Source organism: Petromyzon marinus, chromosome 75, assembly GCF_048934315.1.
Source record: "Petromyzon marinus isolate PM22_M1 ecotype Great Lakes invasive population chromosome 75, UKy_Petmar_22M1.pri1.0, whole genome shotgun sequence".
In the NCBI taxonomy this organism is placed as follows: domain Eukaryota; kingdom Metazoa; phylum Chordata; class Hyperoartia; order Petromyzontiformes; family Petromyzontidae; genus Petromyzon; species Petromyzon marinus.
The window spans coordinates 7619821-7644719 of record NC_133741.1 but is presented as its reverse complement, the minus strand read 5'-3'; the positions used below and the strand labels follow the sequence as shown (position 1 = coordinate 7644719).

General features: G+C 57.5%; 1 protein-coding gene across 1 annotated transcript in view; it reads left to right on the top strand.

Annotated features, from left to right (window-relative positions):
* The window catches only part of LOC142907203 (kinesin-like protein KIF1B), a gene marked incomplete at its 3' end in the record, with an annotated part of 63985 nt that extends 44450 nt beyond the window's left edge, over positions 1-19535 (top strand). Inside the window, exons 8-16 of the mRNA XM_076056466.1 lie at positions 368-537; positions 2096-2175; positions 2899-2974; positions 3636-3715; positions 6795-6901; positions 9142-9222; positions 14399-14621; positions 18068-18140; positions 18705-19535. Of these exons, the coding sequence (XP_075912581.1) occupies positions 368-537; positions 2096-2175; positions 2899-2974; positions 3636-3715; positions 6795-6901; positions 9142-9222; positions 14399-14621; positions 18068-18140; positions 18705-19535 (1721 nt within the window). The remainder of the gene's footprint in view (positions 1-367; positions 538-2095; positions 2176-2898; positions 2975-3635; positions 3716-6794; positions 6902-9141; positions 9223-14398; positions 14622-18067; positions 18141-18704) is intronic.
* Positions 19536-24899: the final 5364 nt, after the last annotated feature.

Below are 24899 nucleotides of genomic sequence, written 5' to 3'. Positions count from 1 at the left end.
GGTGGGGTTCACGGTGGCCGTGTGGGTGGGTGGGTGGGGTTCACGATGGCCGTGTGGGTGGGTGGGTGGGGTTCACGGTGGCCGTGTGGGTGGGTGGGTGGGGTTCACGATGGCCGTGTGGGTGGGTGGGGTTCACGACGGCCGTGTGGGTGGGTGGGGTTCACGGTGGCCGTGTGGGTGGGTTGGTGGGGTTCACGGTGGCCGTGTGGGTGGGTGGGTGGGGTTCACGGTGGCCGTGTGGGTGGGGTTCACGGTGGCCGTGTGGGTGGGTGGGGTTCGCGGCGGCCGTGCGGGTTGACTCGGCACTAACCCAACCCCCACGTGACCCCCACGTGACCCCCACGTGACCACCCCCCCCCCCCCTCAGATATCAAGGACCTTGAGAACAACAACTTCCGGCAGCTCCACGGGCCTGGGCAGGGCGACCAGCCGGCCCCCGCGGGGTCTTCGTCCGGGGCCGCCGCTACCTCCGTCTCCCGGCTTCACGAGCGGATCCTGGCCACGCCGGGCGGGGAGGAGGCCATCGAGAGGCTCAAGGTTCGCGAACCGGGCGCTGGTAGTGCTCGAGCGGCTGGCCAAGGGAAGGGAAGGGGGGGTAAACTCGGTCCGATTCGAACGAAACTCGACCACGGGATTGTGCCGCCCCTAAGGAGTCGCCCCACCGAAAATCACCCCCGTGGGTCAAAGGGTCGACGCGTTTAGCCCCGTTTGTTTTGCGCGTGGCAACGTTGAGCCGCCCGGAAAAAAAAAATATGTAAAACCCGTCATTTCCTTTCAGGTTCGTTCGGGTAAACTCGGTCCGATTCGAGCGAAACTCGACCACGGGATTGTGCCGCCCCTAAGGAGTCGCCCCACCGAAAATCACCCCCGTGGGTCAAAGGGTCGACGCGTTTAGCCCCGTTTGTTTTGCGCGTGGCAACGTTGAGCCGCCCGGAAAAAAAAAATATGTAAAACCCGTCATTTCCTTTCAGGTTCGTTCGGGTAAACTCGGTCCGATTCGAGCGAAACTCGACCACGGGATTGTGCCGCCCCTAAGGAGTCGCCCCACCGAAAATCACCCCCGTGGGTCAAAGGGTCGACGCGTTTAGCCCCGTTTGTTTTGCGCGTGGCAACGTTGAGCCGCCCGGAAAAAAAAAATATGTAAAACCCGTCATTTCCTTTCAGGTTCGTTCGGTAAACTCGGTCCGATTCGAGCGAAACTCGACCACGGGATTGTGCCGCCCCTAAGGAGTCGCCCCACCGAAAATCACCCCCGTGGGTCAAAGGGTCGACGCGTTTAGCCCCGTTTGTTTTGCGCGTGGCAACGTTGAGCCGCCCGGAAAAAAAAAATATGTAAAACCCGTCATTTCCTTTCAGGTTCGTTCGGGTAAACTCGGTCCGATTCGAACGAAACTCGACCACGGGATTGTACCGCACATACGGAGTCGCCCCACCGAAAATCACCCCCGTGGGTCAAAGGGTCGACGCGTTTAGCCCTTTTTGTTTAGCGCGTGGCAACGTTGAGCCGCCCGGAAAAAAAAAAAATATGTAAAACGCGTCATTTCCTTTCAGGTTCGTTCGGGTAAACTCGGTCCGATTAGAGCGAAACTCGACCACGGGATTGTACCGCCCTTAAGGAGTCGCCCCACCGAAAATCACCCCCGTGGGTCAAAGGGTCGATGCGTTTAGCCCCGTCTGTTTAGCGCGTGGCAACGTTGAGCCGCCCGGAAAAAAAATATATAAAACGCGTCATTTCCTTTCAGGTTCGTTCGGGTAAACTCGGTCCGATTAGAGCGAAACTCGACCACGGGATTGTACCGCCCCTAAGGAGTCGCCCCACCGAAAATCACCCGCGTGGGTCAAAGGGTCGACGCGCTTAGCCCCGCGTGTGATTGTCTGTAATGGTGGGGGGCCCGGTGCAACTCTAGCGTCGATCGCCCCATCCGAACAAAACTCGGCCCCCAGTGTTCCGTTGTCCGTACGGGGTGAGGTTGTGAAGGTTCGAGGCGGGACGCGACGTTGTCCGGAGAGGTGAAGTATGGCTTAATCGCCTCCCACCCCCCCTCCCGCCCGCTCCTTACCCACCCACCCACCCACCGTGCGATTCTCCGCACAGGAATCGGAAAAAATCATCGCTGAGCTCAACGAGACGTGGGAGGAGAAACTCCGTAAGACGGAGTCCATCCGCACTGAGAGGTGGGTGGGTGGGTGGGTGAGTGAGTGAGTGGGTGGGTGGGTGAGTGACTGGGTGAGTGACTGGGTGGGTGACTGGGTGGGTGCGTGGGTGAGTGTGTGAGTGCGTGGATGAGTGAGTGGGTGGGTGAGTGAGTGAGTGAGTGGGTGGGTGAGTGAGTGAGTGGGTGGGTGATTGAGTGGGTGGGTGAGTGGGTGGGTAGGTGAGTGGGTGAGTGGGTGGGTGGGGGAGTGGGTGGGTGGGTGGATGACTGGGTGGGTGAGTGAGTGGGTGAGTGCGTGGATGAGTGGGTGGGTGAGTGAGTGGGTGAGTGGGTGGGTGGGTGAGTGGGTGAGTGGGTGAGTGCGTGGATGAGTGGGTGGGTGAGTGAGTGGGTGAGTGGGTGGGTGGGTGGGTGAGTGGGTGGGTGGGTGGGTGAGTGGGTGGGTGCGTGGGTGGATGACTGGGTGGGTGAGTGAGTGGGTGAGTGACTGGGTGAGTGAGTGGGTGAGTGGGTGAGTGACTGGGTGGGTGAGTGGGTGGGTGGGTGAGTGTTTGTGCGTCTTGGGGAGACAAAGGCGGCCGGGCGTGGTGGTGATGGTGGTGGTGACCACCCCCACCTCTGTTTGCGCCACAGCGGCAGCCTTCGCCGGCACCGCCTATCGCTGCTCCTTGCGAGCACTTGCCCCGGCGGTGCTGATCGAGGCTACCTGGGGGACCTTTGTATTTGTGTGTGCGCGTTGCAGGGAGGCGCTGCTGGCCGAGATGGGCGTCGCCATCCGGGAGGACGGAGGGACCCTGGGAGTGTTTACACCCAAGAAGGTGGGGGGGGAGGAGTGGGTGGGTTGGTGGGTGGGTGGTGGGCAGGCTGGGTGGGTGGGTGGTGGGGAGACTGTGTGGGTGGGTGTCGGGGAGACTGAGTGGGTGGGTGGGTGGATTGCAGGCTGGCTGGGTGGGTGGTGGGCAGGCTGTGTGGGTGGGTGGTGGGGCAGGCTGTGTGGGTGGGTGGATTGCAGGCTGGGTGGGTGGGTGTTGGGGAGACTGAGTGGGTGGGTGGGTGGGTGGATTGCAGGTTGAGTGGGTGGGTGGTGGGCAGGCTGTGTGGGTGGGTGTTGGGGAGACTGAGTGGGTGGGTGGGTGGGTGGATTGCAGGTTGAGTGGGTGGGTGGTGGGCAGGCTGTGTGGGTGGGTGGTGGGGAGACTGAGTGGGTGGGTGGGTGGATTGCAGGCTGGGTGGGTGGGTGTCAGGGAGAGTGTGTGGGTGGGTGGGTGGATTGCAGGCTGGGTGGGTGGGTGTCGGGGAGACTGTGTGGGTGGGTGGGTGGATTGCAGGCTGTGTGGGTGGGTGGGTGGCGGTGGAGCGTTGGTGGTGGGGGTGGGGTGGTGAGCAGGTGGGCGAGTGGGAGGGTGATGCTGCTGGGCCGTGTCCATCAAGCAGTGGATAGAGCGGCTGTGGTGTCAGCGTCTCCCCTCCCACCTGCAGACTCCCCACCTGGTCAACCTGAACGAGGATCCTCTCATGTCAGAGTGTCTCCTCTACTACATCAAGGGTGGCCTCACCAGGTGCTCACCCGCACGCTCACCCACTCACCCGCACGCTCACCCACTCACCCGCACGCTCACCCACTCTCCCGCACGCTCACCCACTCACTCACCCACCCACTCACTCACCCACTCACTCACCCACCCACTCACTCACTCACTCACCCACCCACTCACTCACCTACTCACTCACTCACCTACCCACTCACCCACCCACTCCCCTACTCACCCCAACCACTCACCTACTCACTCACCTACCCACTCATGTACTCACCCACCCACCCACTCGCTCACTCACTCACCTACCCACCCACTCATGCACTCACCCACCCACCTACTCACCCCACCCACCCACCCACTCACCCACCCACCCACCCACTCACCCACCCACCCACCCACTCACCCACCCACCCACCCACTCACCCACCCACCCACCCACTCACCCACCCACCCACTCACCCACCCACTCGCTCACCTACTCCCTCGCCCCAATCACCCACCCACTTACTAACCCACTCACTCATCCACCCACTCGCTCACCTACTCAATCGCCCCAATCACCCACCCACCCACTCACTCACCCACTCACTCACCCACTCACCCACCCACCCACTCACCCACTCACTCACCCACCCACTCACTCACCCACTCACCCACTCACTCACCCACTCACTCACTCACCCACTCACCCACCCACCCACTCATGCACTCACCCACCCACCCACCCACTCACTCACTCACTCACCCACCCACTCACTCACTCACCCACCCACCCACCCACTCACCCACTCCCCTACTCACCCCAACCACTCACTCACTCGCTCACCTACTCACTCGCCCCAATCACCCAGCCACTCACTATCCCTAACCACTCACCCGCTCACTCACTCACCTACCCACCCACTCATGCACTCACTCACCCATCCACTCACTCGCTCACTCACCTACCCACCCACTCATGCACTCACCCACCCACCCACTCGCTCACTCACTCACCTACCCACCACTAATGCACTCACCCACCCACTCACTCACCTACCCACCCACTCATGCACTCACCCACTCACCTACCCACCCACTCATGCACTTACCCACCCACTCACCCGCTCATTCGCTCACTCACTCACCCACCCACCCACTCACTCACCCACTCACTCACCCACCCACTCACTCACCCACTCACCTACCCACCCACTCATGCACTCACCCACCCACCCACTCACCTACCCACCCACTCATGCACTCGCTCACCCACTCACCCGCTCAACCATCCACTCACCCACTTGCGCACACGCTCACCCGCTCAGCCACTCACCCACCTGCTCCCAAACTCATTCACCCACTCACCTGCCCACTCACTAAACCACTGACCGACTCACCCGCTCACTTGCCCACCCATTCACCCACCAACTCCTCCACCACACATCTCACTCACCCGCACAGTTAGCCGTTCACCCACTCATCAGCTCACCCAGTCACCCATCCACTCACACACTCACACACCCACTCATCCAATCACTCACTCATCCACTCACACACCCATCTCTCAGCCGGTCACTCAGTCACTTACTCATCCGCTCACTCACTCCCCACTCACTCACTTACTTGCCCACTCACTCGCCCACTCACCCATCTCTCACCCTCTCACTCCTCACTCACTCACCCACTCACTCACCCACTCACTCACCCACCCACCCACTCACCCACCCACTCACCTGCTCATTCGCCCACACACTTGTCCACACACTGTGTGTGTGTGTCTGTGTGTGTCACCCTGTGTGTGTGGGTCACCCTCTGTGTGTGTGTCACTGTGTGTGTGTGTCACTGTGTGTGTGTCACTGTGTGTGTGTGTGTCACTGTGTGTGTGTCACTGTGTGTGTGTCACTGTGTGTGTGTGTCACTGTGTGTGTGTCACTGTGTGTGTCACTGTGTGTGTCACTGTGTGTGTGTGTCACTGTGTGTGTGTGTCACTGTGTGTGTGTGTCACTGTGTGTGTGTGTCAGTGTGTGTGTGTGTCACTGTGTGTGTATCACTGTGTGTGTGTCACTGTGTGTGTCACTGTGTGTGTGTCACTGTGTGTGTGTGTGTGTCACTGTGTGTGTCACTGTGTGTGTCACTGTGTGTGTGTGTCACTGTGTGTGTGTGTGTCACTGTGTGTGTGTCACTGTGTGTGTCACTGTGTGTGTCACTGTGTGTGTCACTGTGTGTGTGTGTCACTGTGTGTGTGTGTCACTGTGTGTGTGTGTGTCACTGTGTGTGTGTGTGTGTCACTGTGTGTGTGTCACTGTGTGTGTGTCACTGTGTGTGTGTCACTGTGTGTGTGTGTGTCACTGTGTGTGTGTCACTGTGTGTGTGTGTGTGTGTCACTGTGTGTGTGTGTGTCACTGTGTGTGTTTCACTGTGTGTGTCACTGTGTGTGTGTCACTGTGTGTGTGTCACTGTGTGTGTGTGTCACTGTGTGTGTGTCACTGTGTGTGTGTCACTGTATGTGTGTCACTGTGTGTGTGTCACTGTGTGTGTGTCACTGTGTGTGTGTCACTGTGTGTGTGTCACTGTGTGTGTGTGTGTCACTGTGTGTGTGTCACTGTGTGTGTGTGTGTCACTGTGTGTGTGTGTGTCACTGTGTGTGTGTCACTGTGTGTGTGTCACTGTGTGTGTGTCACCGTGTGTGTGTGTCACACTGTGTGTGTGTCACACTGTGTGTGTGTCACTGTGTGTCACTGTGTGTGTATCACTGTGTGTGTGTGTGTCACACTGTGTGTGTGTGTGTCACACTGTGTGTGTGTGTGTCACTGTGTGTGTCACTGTGTGTGTGTCACACTGTGTGTGTGTGTGTGTCACACTGTGTGTGTCACTGTGTGTGTGTGTCACTGTGTGTGTGTCACTGTGTGTGTGTCACTGTGTGTGTGTGTGTCACTGTGTGTGTCACTGTGTGTGTGTCACACTGTGTGTGTGTCACACTGTGTGTGTGTGTGTCACTGTGTGTGTGTCACACTGTGTGTGTGTGTGTCACTGTGTGTGTCACTGTGTGTGTGTCACACTGTGTGTGTGTGTGTCACTGTGTGTGTCACTGTGTGTGTGTCACCGTGTGTGTGAGCAGGGTGGGGCGTGGTGATGCCACGGTGCGCCAGGACATCGTGCTGAGTGGACAGCACATCCTGGAGGAGCACTGTCTCTTCCACAGCCTCACACTGGCACATGGCACGGGTGAGTGTGTGGGTGAGTGAGTGGGTGAGTGAGTGGGTGGGTGAGTGAGTGGGTGAGTGAGTGAGTGGGTGGGTGAGTGGGTGGGTGAGTGAGTGAGTGGGTGAGTGAGTGGATAGCACATCCTGGAGGAGCACTGTCTCTTCCACAGCCTCACACTGGCACATGGCACGGGTGAGTGAGTGAGTGGGTGAGTGGGTGAGTGAGTGGGTGAGTGGGTGCGTGAGTGGGTGAGTGGGTGGATGAGTGGGTGAGTGAGTGAGTGGGTGGGTGGGTGAGTGGGTGAGTGGGTGAGTGAGTGGGTGAGTGAGTGGGTGAGTGTGTGGGTGAGTGAGTGGGTGAGTGTGTGGGTGAGTGAGTGGGTGGGTGAGTGAGTGAGTGGGTGGGTGAGTGGGTGGGTGAGTGAGTGAGTGGGTGAGTGAGTGGGTGAGTGAGTGAGTGGGTGAGTGAGTGAGTGGGTGAGTGAGTGAGTGGGTGAGTGAGTGAGTGGGTGGGTGAGTGAGTGGGTGAGTGGGTGAGTGAGTGGGTGAGTGAGTGGGTGAGTGTGTGGGTGAGTGAGTGGGTGAGTGTGTGGGTGAGTGAGTGGGTGGGTGAGTGAGTGGGTGAATGAGTGAGTGGGTGGGTGAGTGGGTGGGTGAGTGAGTGAGTGGGCGAGTGAGTGGGTGAGTGAGTGAGTGGGTGAGTGAGTGGACAGCACATCCTGGAGGAGCACTGTCTTTTCCACAGCCTCACACTGGCACATGGCACGGGTGAGTGAGTGAGTGAGTGGGTGAGTGGGTGAGTGGGTGAGTGGGTGGGTGAGTGGGTGAGTGGGTGCGTGAGTGGGTGAGTGGGTGGATGAGTGGGTGAGTGAGTGTGTGAGTGGGTGAGTGAGTGGGTGGGTGAGTGAGTGGGTGAGTGGGTGGGTGAGTGGACAGCACATCCTGGAGGAGCACTGTCTCTTCCACAGCCTCACGCTGACACATGGCACGGGTGAGTGGGTGGGTGAGTGGGTGGGTGAGTGAGTGAGTGGGTGAGTGAGTGGGTGTGTGAGTGGGTGAGTGGGTGAGTGAGTGGGTGAGTGAGTGGACAGCACATCCTGGAGGAGCACTGTCTCTTCCACAGCCTCATGCTGGCACATGGCACGGGTGAGTGGGTGGGTGAGTGGGTGAGTGGGTGAGTGGGTGGGTGAGTGGGTGTGTGAGTGTGTGAGTGAGTGGGTGAGTGAGTGGGTGAGTGGGTGAGTGGGTGGGTGGGTGAGTGGGTGGGTGAGTGGGTGTGTGAGCGAGTGAGTGGGTGAGTGGGTTGGTGAGTGAGTGTGTGAGTGGGTGGGTGAGTGGGTGGGTGAGTGTGTGAGTGGGTGAGTGGGTGAGTGGGTGAGTGAGTGGGTGGGTGAGTGAGTGAGTGAGTGGGTGGGTGAGTGGGTGGGTGAGTGAGTGGGTCAGTGGGTGAGTGGGTCAGTGGGTGAGTGGGTGGGTGAGTGGGTGGGTGAGTGTGTGAGTGAGTGGGTGAGTGGGTGAGTGAGTGGGTGGGTGAGTGAGTGAGTGTGTGAGTGTGTGAGTGAGTGAGTGGGTTGGTGAGTGAGTGAGTGTGTGAGTGGGTGGGTGAGTGAGTGGGTGAGTGTGTGGGTGAGTGAGTGGGTGAGTGTGTGGGTGAGTGAGTGGGTGAGTGTGTGGGTGAGTGAGTGAGTGGGTGAGTGGGTGAGTGAGTGAGTGGGTGAGTGAGTGGGTGAGTGAGTGAGTGGGTGAGTGAGTGAGTGAGTGTGTGAGTGAGTGAGTGTGTGAGTGGGTGAGTGAGTGGGTGGGTGAGTGGGTGAGTGAGTGAGTGGGTGAGTGGGTTGGTGAGTGAGTGAGTGTGTGAGTGGGTTGGTGAGTGAGTGAGTATGTGAGTGGGTGAGAGTGAGTGAGTGGGTGGGTGAGTGGGTGGGTGAGTGAGTGGGTGAGTGAGTGGGTGAGTGAGTGAGTGAGTGGGTGTGTGAGTGAGTGTGTGGGTGAGTGAGTGGGTGAGTGAGTGGGTGAGTTTGTGAGTGAGCGGGTGAGTGGGTGTGTGAGTGGGTGGATGAGTGAGTGGGTGAGTGGGTGAGTGGGGTTGGTGAGTGAGTGAGTGTGTGAGTGAGTGGGTGAGTGAGCGTGTGCCCCCGTGTATGACCCCATGACCGCATGTGACCCTGCATGTGACCCCATGACCCCGTGTGTGACCCCTTGTCTGACCCCATGTGTGACACCATGACCCGCGTGTGACCCCATGACCCCGCGACCCCGTAGAGGTGACGCTGGAGAGTTGTTGTGGGGCCGACTCCTACGTCAATGGGCGGCAGGTGACGGAGCCTGTGGTGCTGAGGTCTGGTGAGTTAAACAACACAGACAAAGGTCCCCCGTGTAGCCTTCACAGACTGTAGGGGCAAGTGCTGTTAGCTGGCACCTCACACACAGAGACAAAGATCCCCCCCGTGTAGCTGTAACAGACAGTAGGGGCAAGTGCTGTTAGCTGGCACCTCACACACAGACAAAGATCCCCCGTGTAGCCTCTAACAGGCTGAAGGGGCAAGTGCTGTTAGCTGGCACCTCACACACAGACAAAGATCCCCCGTGTAGCCTCTAACAGACTGTAAGGGCAAGTGCTGTTAGCGAGCACCTATGAAGGCCGGAATGGTTACACGAGGGGGTGGGTGGCCAGCACCACGCCCGACCGCCTTTGTCTCCCCAGTGGCAATGTTTACTACACACCGCACCAGGTACGCATTTGAGGCCGAGTCGACCTAGGGGAGGCCCGGGACCGGTTCAGATAATCGTCACTGGTGTTGGCCGTGAGCGGGAATCGAACCCGGGTCGCCAGGTTCATAGCGCAGCGTAGCGCTAACCGCTACACTATCGCTCCCCACCAGTGGACAGTCGAAACACACACACACGCACACACACACAGACACACACGCACACACACACACACCTACACACACACACACCCACACAAACACATACACCTACACACACACACCCACACACACACACACCCACCCACACACCCAACCACCCACACAGCCACCCACTCACTCACCCACTCACTCACCCACCCACACACCCACACAAAGACAAAGACAAAGATCCCCATATAGCCTTAACAGACTGTAGGGGCAAGTGCTGTTAGCGAGCACCTTTGAAGGCCGGAACGGTACACGAGGGGGTGGGTGGCCAGCACCACGCCCGACCGCCTTTGTCTCCCTAGTGGCAATGTTTACACACCGCACCAGGTACTCATTTGAGGCTGAGTCGACCTAGGGGAGGCCCGGGACCGGTTCAGATAATCGTCACTGGTGTTGGCCGTGAGCGGGAATCGAACCCGGGTCACCAGGTTCATAGCGCAGCGTAGCGCTAACCGCTACACTATCGCTCCCCACCACACACCCCACACACACATCCACACACACACCCACTCACTCACTCATCCACCCACTCACTCACCCACCCACACACCCACACACACACACACATCCACACACACACACCTACACACCCACCCACACACCCACCCACACACCCACTCACACACACACCCACCCACACACCCACACACCCACTCACACACCCGCTCACACACCCACCCACACACCCCACACCCACTCACTCGCCCAACAATTTCACCTACCCACACACACACACACCCATACAACAACAACACACACCCCCACACACCCACTACACCCCTACGCACCCCACACACACCCACACACACACACACACCCACACACCCACTCACCACACCACACACACACACACCCACCCACCCACACACACATCCACACACCCACCCACACACCCACACACCCACCCACCCACCACCCACACACACACACACACACACAACCCACTCACACACCCCCCACCCACACACCCACACACCCACACACACACACATCCACACAGACACACCCTACACACCCACCCACACACCCACACACCACCCACACACCCACCCACACACCCACCCACACACCCACCCCACTCACACACCCACACACCCACACCCACATACCCACCCACACACCCACTCACACACCCACCAACACACCCACACACCCACTCACTCACCCAACAATTCACCTACCCACACACACACACAAAACTCCCCCGGGTAACCCACACAGCACTGCAGGGCCAAGTGCTGTTAGCGAGCACAGCAGCAGCAGCAGCCCCAGCAGCAGCAGCAGCGCCTGTGAAGGCCGACACGGCTCGGCGCCTTTGTCCTTCCCCACCCACTAATCCCCCACTCACTCACTCATCCACCCCCCCACTAATCCACCCACCCACTCACTCACCCACCCACTCACTCATCCCCACCCACTCACTCATCCACCCACCCACTAATCCATCCACCCACTATCCACCCACTCACTCACACACTCATCCACCCCACTCATCCACCCCACTCACCCACACACCCACTCACTCATCCACCCACTCACTAATCCACCCACTCACCCATCCACTCACTCATCCACCCACCCACTAATCCACCCACGCACTCACCCACCCACTCACTCATCCACCCACCCACTCATCCTCCCACTCACTGACTCACCCACACGCCCACACACTTAGCCAACAATTCGCCTACCCACCCACCTACTCATCCACCCACTCACTCATCCACCTACCCACTAATCCAACCACTCACTCACTCATCCACCCACACACCCACACACCCACTCACTCATCCACCCACCCACTCATCCTCCCACTCACTGACTCACCCACACACCCGCACACCCACTCACTTACCCAACAATTCACCTACCAACCCACCTACTCATCCACCCACTCACTCATCCACCCACCCACTAATCCACCCACTCACTCATCCACCCACTCACCCACACACCCACTCACTCATCCACCGACCCACTAATCCACCCACTCAATGACTCACCCACACACCCACACACTTAGCCAACAATTCGCCTACCCACCCACCTACTCATCCACCCACTCACTCATCCACCCACCCACTAATCCACCCACTCACTCACTCATCCACCTACACACCCACACACCTACTCACTCATCCACCCAACCACTCATCCTCCCACTCACTGACTCACCCACACACCCACACACTTAGCCAACAATTCGCCTACCCACCCACCCACTAATCCACCCACTCACTTACTCACCCACCCACTCATCCACCCACTCATCCACCCACCCACTCATCCTCCCACTCACTGACACTGACTCACCCACACACCCGCACACCCACTCACCCAATAATTCACATACCGACCCACCTACTCATCCACCCACTCACTCATCCACCCACCCACTAATCCACCCACTCACTCACTCATCCACCCACTCACCCCCACACCCACACACCCACTCACTCATCCACCCACCCACTAATCCACCCACTCACTGACTCACCCACACACCCACTCACCCACACACCCACACACTTAGCCAACAATTCACCTACCGACCCACCTACTCATCCACCCACTCACTCATCCACCCACCCACTAATCCACCCACTCACTCACTCATCCACCCACTCACCCCCACACCCACACACCCACTCACTCATCCACCCACCCACTAATCCACCCACTCACTGACTCACCCACACACCCACACACTTAGCCAACAATTCACCTACCGACCCACCTACTCATCCACCCACCCACTCACTCATCCACCCACTAATCCACCCACTCACTCATCCACCCACTCACCCACACACCCACTCACTTATCCACCCACCCACTAATCCACCCACTCACTCACTCACTCATCCACCCAACTCACCCACACACCCACCGACTCATCCACCCACCCGCTCATCCACTCACCCAGGAAGTCACGGGACAGACGCAGATGCAATGGGTTGACTGCTGAGCCAGGCTAGGTGAACGAGGTCACGGGACAGACCCAGATGCTGGGTGGGTTCACGGTGGCCGTGTCTCCGTTCGGGTTCACGGTGGCCGTGTCTCTGTGTCTGTTCACGATGGCCGTGTCTCTGTGTCTGTTCACAGTGGCCGTGTCTCTGTGCGGGTTCACGGTGGCCGTGTCTCTGTGTCTGTTCACGGTGGCCGTGTCTCTGTGTCTGTTCACGGTGGCCGTGTCTCTGTGTCTGTTCACGGTGGCCGTGTCTCTGTGTCTGTTCACGGTGGCCGTGTCTCTGTGTCTGTTCACGGTGGCCGTGTCTCTGTGTCTGTTCACGGTGGCCGTGTCTCTGTGTCTGTTCACGGTGGCCGTGTCTCTGTGTCTGTTCACGGTGGCCGTGTCTCTGTGTCTGTTCACGGTGGCCGTGTCTCTGTTCACGGTGGCCGTGTCTCTGTTCACGGTGGCCGTGTCTCTGTTCACGGTGGCCGTGTCTCTGTTCACGGTGGCCGTGTCTCTGTTCACGGTGGCCGTGTCTCTGTGTCTGTTCACAGTGGCCGTGTCTCTGTGTTCACGATGGCCGTGTCTCTGTGTTCACGATGGCCGTGTCTCCGTGTCTGTTCACAGTGGCCGTGTCTCTGTGCGGGTTCACGGTGGCCGTGTCTCTGTGTCTGTTCACGGTGGCCGTGTCTCTGTGTCTGTTCACGGTGGCCGTGTCTCTGTGATCACGATGGCCGTGTCTCCGTGTCTGTTCACGGTGGCCGTGTCTCTGTGCGGGTTCACGGTGGCCACGTCTCTGTGTCTGTTCACGGTGGCCGTGTCTCTGTGTTCACGATGGCCGTGTCTCTGTGTCTGTTCACGATGGCCGTGTCTCTGTTCACGGTGGCCGTGTCTCTGTGTCTGTTCACGGTGGCCGTGTCTCTGTTCACGGTGGCCGTGTCTCTGTTCACGGTGGCCGTATCTCTGTGTCTGTTCACGGTGGCCGTGTCTCTGTTCACGGTGGGCGTGTCTCTGTTCACGGTGGCCGTGTCTCTGCGCCTGTTCACGATGGCCGTGTCTCTGTGTCTGTTCACGGTGGCCGTGTCTCTGTGTTCACGATGGCCGTGTCTCTGTGTCTGTTCACGATGGCCGTGTCTCTGTTCACGGTGGCCGTGTCTCTGTGTCTGTTCACGGTGGCCGTGTCTCTGTTCACGGTGGCCGTGTCTCTGTGTTCACGTTGGCCGTATCTCTGTGTCTGTTCACGGTGGCCGTGTCTCTGTTCACGGTGGCCGTGTCTCTGTGTTCACGATGGCCGTGTCTCTGTGTTCACGTTGGCCGTGTCTCTGTGTTCACGATGGCCGTGTCTCTGTGTTCACGATGGCCGTGTCTCTGTGTTCACGATGGCCGTGTCTCTGCGCCTGTTCACAATGGCCGTGTCTTCTTGCGGGTTCACGATGGCCGTGTCTCTGTGTCTGTTCACGATGGCCGTGTCTCTGTGTCTGTTCACGCTGGCCGTGTCTCTGTGTCTGTTCACGGTGGCCGTGTCTCTGTGTCTGTTCACGGTGGCCGTGTCTCTGTGTTCACGGTGTCCGTGTCTCTGCGCCTGTTCACGGTGTCCGTGTCTCCGCTCGGTCTCACGTCGGCCGTCCGTCCCCTCCCCCACCGCAAGGCCACCGCATCATCCTGGGAAAGAACCACGTCTTCCGCTTCACTCACCCGGAGCAGGCGAGGGCTGAGCGCGGGAGGAGCGTGGCCTGGGATGCGGCCGCCGGCGGCGGCGGCGGAGGCGGTGGAGCCGGCCCTCCGCCCTCGGAGCCGCCTGATTGGAGCTTCGCTCAGAGGGAGCTGCTGGACAAGCAGGGAATCGACATGAAGCAGGAGATGGAGCAGAGGTGGGGAGCGCCGTGGAGTGTTGGTGGGTGGGGGGGGTAGCGGTGGTGGGGGGGGGGGGTGTGGGGGAGTTGGAGTTGTGGGGAGCGGTAGTGTAGCGGTGTGTATGTGTGTGTGTGTATATTAGTGTGTGTGTGTGTGTATGTGTGTGTATGTGTGTGTCTGTGTGTGTGTATGTGTGTCTGTGTGTGGGGAGCGGTGGTGCAGCAGTGTGTATGTGTGTTTGTGTATATTTGTGTGTGTGTGTGTGTGTATGTGTGTGTATGTGTGTGTCTGTGTGTGTGTATGTGTGTCTGTGTGTGGGGAGCGGTGGTGCAGCAGTGTGTATGTGTGTTTGTGTATATTTGTGTGTGTCTGTGTGTGTGTGTCTGTGTGTGTGTGTGTATGTATGTGTGTCTGTGTGTGGGGAGCGGTGGTGTTGCGGTGTGTGTGTCTGTGTGTGTGTGTGTATATTAGTGTATGTGTGTGTATGTGTGTGTCTGTGTGTGTCTGTGTGTGTGTGTATGTATGTGTTTTCTGTGTGTGGGGAGCGGTGGTGTAGCGATGTGTATGTGTGTGTGTGTGTACGTGTGTGTGTGTCTGTGTGTGTGTATGTATGTGTGTCTGTGTGTGGGGAGCGGTGGTGTAGCGGTGTGTGTGTGTGTATCTGTGTGTATGTATGTGTCTGTATGTGTGTACGTGTGTCTGTGTGTGGGGAGCGGTGGTGTAGCGGTGTGTATGTGTGTGTGTGTACGTGTGTGTGTGTCTGTGTGTGTGTATGTATGTGTGTCTGTGTGGGGAGCGGCGGTGTTGCGGTGTGTATGTGTGTGTGTGTACGTGTGTGTATGTATGTGTCTGTGTATGTGTGTACGTGTGTATGTGTGTGGGGAGCGGTGGTGTAGCGGTGTGTGTGTGTATGTGTGTGTATCTGTGTGTATGTATGTGTCTGTGTATGTGTGTACGTGTGTATGTGTGTGGGGAGCGGTGGTGTAGAGGTGTGTATGTGTGTGTGTATATTAGTGTGTGTCTGTGTGTGTGTATGTATGTGTGTGTGTATGTGTGTGTGTATATGTGTCTGTCTGTGTGTATGTGTGTGTCTGTGTGTGTATGTACGTGTGTATGTGTGTGGGGAGCGGTGGTGTAGAGGTGTGTATGTGTGTGTATATTAGTGTGTGTCTGTGTGTGTGTGTATGTATGTGTGTCTGTGTGTGGGGAGCGGTGGTGTAGCGGTGTGTGTGTGTGTATCTGTGTGTATGTATGTGTCTGTATGTGTGTACGTGTGTATGTGTGTGGGGAGCGGTGGTGTAGCGTTGTATGTGTGTGTGTATATTAGTGTGTGTCTGTGTGTCTGTGTGTGTGTATGTATGTGTGTCTATGTGTGGGGAGCGGTGGTGTAGCGGTGTGTGTGTATCTGTGTGTATGTATGTGTCTGTGTGTGTATGTATGTGTGTATGTGTGTGGGGAGCGGTGGTGTAGCGGTTAGCGCTACGCTGCGCTATGAACCTGGCGACCCGGGTTCGATTCCCGCTCACGGCCAACACCAGTGACGATTATCTGAACCGGTCCCGGGCCTCCCCTAGGTCGACTCAGCCTCAAATTAGTACCTGGTGCGGTGGATAAAAACATCGCCACTGGGGAGACAAAGGCGGCCGGGCGTGGTGCTGGCCACCCACCCCCTCGTGTACCGTTCCGGCCTTCATAGGTGCTCGCTAACAGCACTTGCCCCTACCGTCTGTGAAGACTACACGGGGGATCTTTGTCTGTGTCTGTGTGTGAGGTGCCAGCTAACAGCACTTGCCCCTACAGTCTGTTAAGGCTACACGGGGGATCTTTGTCTGTGTCTGTGTGTGAGGTGCCAGCTAACAGCACTTGCCCCTACGGTCTGTGAAGGCTACACGGGGGACCTTTGTCTGTGTCTGTGTGTGAGGTGCTAGCTAACAGCACTTGCCCCTACGGTCTGTGAAGACTACACGGGGGATCTTTGTCTGTGTCTGTGTGTGAGGTGCCAGCTAACAGCACTTGCCCCTACAGTCTGTTAAGGCTACACGGGGGATCTTTGTCTGTGTCTGTGTGTGAGGTGCCAGCTAACATCACTTGCCCCTATGGTCTGTGAAGGCTACACGGGGGACCTTTGTCTGTGTCTGTGTGTGAGGTGCTAGCTAACAGCACTTGCCCCTACGGTCTGTGAAGGCTACACGGGGGATCTTTGTCTGTGTCTGTGTGTGAGGTGCCAGCTAACAGCACTTGCCCCTACGGTCTGTGAAGGCTACACGGCGGACCTTTGTCTGTGTCTGTGTGTGAGGTGCCAGCTAACAGCACTTGCCCCTACGGTCTGTGAAGGCTACACGGGGGATCTTTGTCTGTGTGTGTGTGTGAGGTGCCAGCTAACAGCACTTGCCCCTACGGTCTGTGAAGGCTACACGGGGGATCTTTGTCTGTGTCTTTGTGCCAGCTAACAGTACTTGCCCCTACAGTCTGTGAAGGCTACACGGGGGATCTTTGTCTGTGTCTGTGTGTGTGAGGTGCCAGCTAACAGCACTTGCCCCTACGGTCTGTGAAGGCTACACGGGGGATCTTTGTCTGTGTCTGTGTGTGAGGTGCCAGCTAACAGCACTTGCCCCTACGGTCTGTGAAGGCTACACGGGGGACCTTTGTCTGTGTCTGTGTGTGAGGTGCCAGCTAACAGCACTTGCCCCTACGGTCTGTGAAGGCTACACGGGGGACCTTTGTCTGTGTCTGTGTGTGAGGTGCCAGCTAACAGCACTTGCCCCTACGGTCTGTGAAGGCTACACGGGGGATCTTTGTCTGTGTCTGTGTGTGAGGTGCCAGCTAACAGCACTTGCCCCTATGGTCTGTGAAGGCTACACGGGGGATCTTTGTCTGTGTCTTTGTGCCAGCTAACAGCACTTGCCCCTACGGTCTGTGAAGGCTACACGGCGGACCTTTGTCTGTGTGTGAGGTGCCAGCTAACAGCACTTGCCCCTACAGTCTGTGAAGGCTACACGGGGGACCTTTGTCTGTGTCTGTGTGTGAGGTGCCAGCTAACAGCACTTGCCCCTACGGTCTGTGAAGGCTACACGGGGGACCTTTGTCTGTGTCTGTGTGTGAGGTGCCAGCTAACAGCACTTGCCCCTACGGTCTGTGAAGGCTACACGGGGGATCTTTGTCTGTGTCTGTGTGTGAGGTGCCAGCTAACAGCACTTGCCCCTATGGTCTGTGAAGGCTACACGGGGGATCTTTGTCTGTGTCTTTGTGCCAGCTAACAGCACTTGCCCCTACGGTCTGTGAAGGCTACACGGCGGACCTTTGTCTGTGTGTGAGGTGCCAGCTAACAGCACTTGCCCCTACGGTCTGTGAAGGCTACACGGGGGATCTTTGTCTGTGTCTTTGTGCCAGCTAACAGCACTTGCCCCTACGGTCTGTGAAGGCTACACGGGGGATCTTTGTCGTGGTGGTGATGATGATGCAGGCTGCAGGAAATGGAGCGAGTATTCCGCAGGGAGCGTCAGGAAGTGGACCTCATGCTGGAGACACAGAGACTGGTGAGGGGGCGGGGGGCTGGTGGTGGTGGTGGTGAGGAGGTGGGTGAGCGGTTGGGTGAGCGCTTACGTCAGTGGGTGGGTGGGTGGATGAGTGGGTAGATGAGTGGGTGGATCAGTGGTGTGGATGGTGCGGAGGTGGGTGAGCACGTGGGTGGGTGGGTGGGTGGATGTATGAGTGGGTGGGTGGGTGGGTGAGTCGGTGGGTGGGTGGATGAATGGGTGGGTGGGTTTGTGAGTCGGTGGGTGGCTGAGTGGGTGGATGAGTGGGTGGATGAGTGGATGAGTGGGTGGATCAGTGGATGAGTGGATGAGTGGGTTGGTGGGTGAATGGGTGGGTGGATAGATGAGTGGGTGGATGAGTCGGTGAGTGGGTGGGTTGGTGAGTGGGTGGGTGGGTGGATGAGTGGATGAGTGAGTGAGTGGGTGGGTGGGTGGATGAGTGGGTGGGTGGGTGGATGAGTGGATGAGTGGGTGGATGAGTGGGTGGGTGAGTGGGTGGATGAGTGGGTGGGTGAGTGGGTGGGTGAGTGGGTGGGTGAGGGGGTGAGCGGTGCCTCTGGCTAGGACTACGAGCGGAGGCTGGAGCAGCTGCAGCTCCAGGTGGAGACGCACTCCCTCACGGGGGCCGGCGAGGAGGATGACGAGGAGGGGGAGGACGAGGTGGAGACGGTGAACTCGCGTACGATCGCTCACCTACCCACTCACCTACCCACTCACCCACCCACTCACCTACCCACTCACCTACCCATTCACCTACCCACTCACTCACCCACTGACTCACTCACTCACTCACTCACCTACCCACTCACCCACCCACTCACCTACCCACTCACCCACCGATTCACTCACCCACGCACTCACCCACTCACTCACCCACTCACTCACCCACTCACCCACCCACTCACCCACTCACTCACCCACTCACTCACCCACCCACTCACTCACCCACTCATTCACCCACTCACTCACTCAAGCACCCACTCACCCACTCACCCATTCACCTACCCACTCACTCACCCACCCACTCACTCACCCACCCACTCACTCACCCACCCATTCACCTACCCACTCACCCACCCATTCACCTACCCACTCACCCACCCATTCACCTACCCACTCACCCACCCATTCACCTACCAACTCACCCACCCATTCACCTACCCACTCACCCACCCATTCACCTACCCACTCACCCACCCATTCACCTACCCACTCACTCACCCATTCACCTACCCACTCACTCACTCACCCACTCACTCACCCACTCACCCACTCACTCACCCACTCACTCACCCACTCACTCACCTACCCACTCACCTACCCACTCACGCACCCATTCACTTACCTACTCACCCACCCATTCACCTACCCACTCACTCACCCATTCACCTCACCCACCCATTCACCTACCCACTCACCCACCCATTCACCTACCCACTCACCCACCCATTCACCTACCCACTCACTCACCCACCCATTCACCTACCCACTCACTCACCCATTCACCTACCCACTCACCCACTCACTCACTCACCCACTCACTCACCCACTCACCCACTCACTCACCCACTCACCCACCCACTCACCCACCCACCCACTCACCCACTCACTCACCCACTCACTCACCTACCCACTGACCTACCCACTCACCCACCCATTCACTTACCCACTCACCCACCCATTCACTTGCCCACTCACCCACCCATTCACCTACCCACTCACCCACCCACCCACTCACCCACTCACTCACCTACCCACTCACCTACCCACTCACTTACCCACTCACCCACCCATTCACTTACCCACTCACCCACCCATTCACCTACCCACTCACCCACCCATTCACCTACCCACTCACCCACCCATTCACCTACTCACTCACCCACCCATTCACCTACCCACTCATCCACCCATTCACCAACCCACTCACTCACCCACTCACTCACTCACCCACTCACTCACCCACCCACTCACCCACTCACCCACTCACTTACTCACCCACTCACTCACCCACTCACTCAAGCACCCACTCACCCACTCACTCACCCACTCACCCACCTACTCACCTACTCACTCACTCACTGTGTGTGTGTGAGACTGTGTATGTGTCACTGTATGTGTCACTGTGTGTGTCACTGTGTGTGTCAGTGTGTGTGTGTCACCGCGTGTGTCACTGTGTGTGTGTGTCACTGTGTGTGTGTGTCACTGTGTGTCACTGTGCATGTCACTGTGTGTGTCACTGTGTGTGTGTGTGTGTCACTGTGTGTGTCACTGTGTGTGTGTCACTGTGTGTGTGTCACTGTGTGTGTGTGTCACTGTGTGTGTCACTGTGTGTGTCACTGTGTGTGTGTGTCACTGTGTGTGTGTGTCACTGTGTGTGTGTGAGACTGTGTATGTGTCACTGTATGTGTCACTGTGTGTGTCACTGTGTGTGTCACTGTGTGTGTGTGTGTGTGTCACTGTATGTGTGTGTGTGTCACTGTGTGTGTGTCACTGTATGTGTGTGTGTGTCACTGTCCTCGCGGTGCCGGACGGGCAACTCTGTCGTGGACAGTGCTGTGGGGGGAGGTCCAATTGTGATTGGCTCCTCCCCTCATGGCATATGTGTCCACTACAGGGGCTAAACGGGGGCGCTGGACGGGTGCGAGGGGCTGGTAACCCCTCCACCTTCAATTAATTACCACTAAACCGCGAATTAAGCTTGTGCCGGAGGCCCCGGGGGGCGAGGCGTCTATGACGTCTCCTGGCCAAACCTCAAATGGCGGAGCCAGGAGATTGAATATCTACCCTCGGGGCTCCTCCAGAAACAACGAAAACCACTACGGGTGGCCACGTGGAATGTTCGAATGCTCACTGCGGAGGAGAGGCTGCCACTCCTCTGTCGGGAGCTGGACCGGTACCGCCTGGATCTATGTGGCATTCAGGAGGTCCGGTGGACCGGCTCTGGCTCCTGCCACCATGAGGGGTGGACAGTCCTCTACTCGGGGCAGCAGACTGCCAAACAACAGGGTGTGGCTCTTCTTTTGAACAAAAGAATGAAGGGGACGTGGGAGCGTGGCGGTGAGGTGTGGGAAGCTGTAAGCCCCAGGCTACTTTGGGCTCGCCTTCCCATCAACCGGAGGCGAGGAATGGTGGTCGTGGTTACTTATTCCCTCACCAAAGATGAACATCCGTGGAGGGATGCAGGCAAAGCCGATGAGTCAGATGCCTTCTATGACCTCCTGTCACAGGTGCTGGCTAAAGTGGCCCCTCGGGATAGAGTCATCATGTTGGGTGACTTCAATGCCCGAGTTGGTCATGATACTGGCACCTGGTCGGGAGTGATTGGAGGGCATGGGCCAGATCAGCTCAATAACAACGGTAGGAGGCTGCTAGATTTTTGTGCAGCCCATGGCCTTGTAATTACATCCACACAACATCATGGATGCATGCCGGGTCCAAGCAAAAACATCTGCTGGACTACATAGTGACGGACCAGCGGATGCGTGCCCATGTCCTTGACACCAGGACCTACCGTGGAGCTGATCTGCCCTCTGACCATCGACTAGTCATCTGTAAGATGCGCCTGCCATTCTTCCACTCCGGTGGTGGGTGTACACCCAGGACCCCATTCCAACCTAAAGTGGCCTGGTCTCAGTTATCTGATGAAAGTTGCAAGCGAGAATTTTATCATCGCTTGCGGCTGGGATTGGCATCGTCCCCGACTCCTCCTGATGTCGAGGGTAAATGGGCGAGGTTTAGGACTGTGACTCATGCAGCTGCAATGGCTGCTTTGGGTACGCGGTCCAGACCTCCCCAGAGACCCTGGCTGACAGAGGAGGTGTTCAGGATGGTTGAGAAAAAGCGACAGGCCCACTGCCATCGCTTACCGAATCCCACGTCAGAGAATGAGGAGGCTTACCGCAGCCTTCGCTCGGAGGTTCGGAGAGCCGTGAGGCGCTGCAAGGATGGGTGGTGGTCGCGGGTTGCTGAGGCGTTGGAGTCTGCCTCAGTGGCCCGTGATCACAAATCTCTATTTAACTCCATCAAAAAAATAACCTGCAGCGCCACACCTATTACCATCATTAGGGGAAAAAACGGTGACCCAATCTCCAACCCCCAGGAACAGGTTTGCAGATTTGCTGAACATTTCTGTGAGGTCCTGGGGGAGGGAAAATCCCTCAGCCAGTAAAACATCGTGGCACAAAGTGAGGATGACCCTGCTGAGGCTGCGGTGCCTCAAACATTGGAAGAAGTCACCCCCTGTGAGTGGCTGGCTGAGGTGCCATCTGTTGAGGAAGTACTGAAGGCGATCCAGAGTCTGAGACAAGGAAAGGCACCGGGCAGAGATGATCTCCCAAGCGAAATGCTGAGGGAGGGCGGCGTTTGTGCACAAACTGCCCTATATGACATCATAACAACAGTCTGGACCACTGGACGGGTTCTGCAGGATTGGAAGGATGCCCTGGTGGTCCCCTTTTTAAGAAGGGGGACCGCACAGACTGTAACAACTACAGGGGCATCTCACTCCTCAGTGTGCCGGGAAAGGTCCTGGCAAGGATTATTCAACATCGCCTTGCCAGGCACGCTGAGGAGAGGCTTGCGGAGCCCCAATGCGGTTTCAGGAAAGGGCGGTCCTGCACAGATGCCATATTTTCTGTCCGTCTGGTACAGCAGAGGTGTAGGGAATTCCAACAAGACCTACATCTCTGCTTTATTGACCTGGTCAAGGCCTATGATACCATCAGTAGGCCTGGGCTCTGGGTCGTTCTTCGTGCTTTTGGAGTACCTGACCCTCTGCTCACGATCATTAAGGACCTTCATTATGGTGAGCGGGCCCGGGTAAAACTACGTGGCCGGGAGTCAGAGCCATTCCCTGTACACCTTGGGGTGCGACAGGGATGTCCTCTGGCTCCCACATTATTTAACATCTATTTTGACCACGTAGTTCGTGAAGCCTTCAATAGCTGTACCGGGGGAATCTCCATATGGTACAGATATAATGGGAGGCTGATCGATGCCCGGGTGCGGTCAAGGGATGGCTCCCTATTGCTCAACCACGTTATGTATGCTGATGATAATAGCTGCTCAGTCAGAGGAGGAGTTGGAGACGCTGCTGTTGAGACTGGAGCATGCCACTAAGAGGTGGGGCCTTACCATCAGCCCCACCAAAACTAAGCACCTGCCTGGGTATTTTGTAGCATCGGACACTCCACCCCCACAACTCCCAATCGGTGATGGGGCAGTTGTGGAGAGAGTGGAGCGTTTCCCATACCTGGGCAGTGTGCTTATGACTGGCTCCAGTTTAACAGCAGAGGTCTCACTCCGAATCAGTCGAGCGGCAATATCTTTTCATCGGTTGCGTAACGCTGTGTGGAAGCTACCTGGTCTGTCGCTCCGCACTAAGCTTCAGGTCTTCTCGGCCACGGTCATTCCCTCCCTTCTCTACGCTTGCGAAACGTGGACCCCCCTAATGGAACATCTTCGCCGGTTGGAAACATTTAGGCTGGCATGCCTACGATCCATCCTGGGTTTAACCAGACTGGATTGTGTGAGGAGCTCACAAATCCTTGAAAGATCTGGGCAGGGTCCCATCGGTGAGCTCCTCCGGCAGGCAAGGCTGCGATGGCTGGGTCATGTAGCCCGCATGCCCAGCCACCGCATGCCGAAACAGCTTTTGTTTGGCCGGATTGAGGGGGCTAAGCGGGCGCGGCACGGGCTAGAGAAGAGATGGAGTGACGTGGTACAGGAGGACGTGGAGCTGAGTGGATTGGCCGATGACTGGTACCAGCGGTGTCAAGATCGGCCTCTGTGGAGGAGGCTCGTGAAGGATGCTACTGGGCAGTTGGAGGCAGTCGCCCTCCAACAACAACGGAGGGCGGAGGAGCGATGCTCAGAACAACAAGCGGAGCGCCGGGTGGCTAAAGCACAGCAGGTTGGCACAGTAGGGGGCACAGGTGGTGCATCAACCAGTCATCTCAGTCAGTCGACCCGTGGCACCTGGGTCTGCCTCTTGACCTCCTGCCAGCGGGCGTTCGACACTTCACGTGGCCTCAGGGTGCACATAGCCTGGCACAAGCGTCGTGGTGACGTCACCGCCACTTAGTGGCGAATGGCGGTTGTTGTTGTTGTGTGTGTGTGTGTGTCACTGTGTGTGTGTCACTGCGTGTGTCACTGTGTGTGTGTCACTGTGTGTTTGTGTCACTGTGTGTTTGTGTCACTGTGTGTTTGTGTCACTGTGTGTGTGTGTCACTGTGTGTGTGTGTCACTGTGTGTGTGTCACTGTGTGTGTGTCACTGTGTGTGTCACTGTGTGTGTGTCACTGTGTGTGTGTCACTGTGTGTGTCACTGTGTGTGTGTCACTGTGTGTGTGTCACTGTGTGTTTGTGTCACTGTGTGTGTCACTGTGTGTGTGTGTCACTGTGTGTGTGTGTCACTGTGTGTGTGTCACTGTGTGTGTGTGTCACTGTGTGTGTGTCACTGTGTGTGTGTGTCACTGTGTGTGTGTGTCACTGTGTGTGTGTCACTGTGTGTGTGTGTCACTGTGTGTGTGTCACTGTGTGTGTCACTGTGTGTGTGTCACTGTGTGTGTGTCACTGTGTGTGTCACTGTGTGTGTGTGTCACTGTGTGTGTGTCACTGTGTGTGTGTGTGTCACTGTGTGTCACTGTGTGTGTGTCACTGTGTGTGTCACTGTGTGTGTGTCACACCGTGTGTGTCACACTGTGTGTGTGTCACTGTGTGTGTCACTGTGTGTGTGTGTGTCACTGTGTGTGTCACT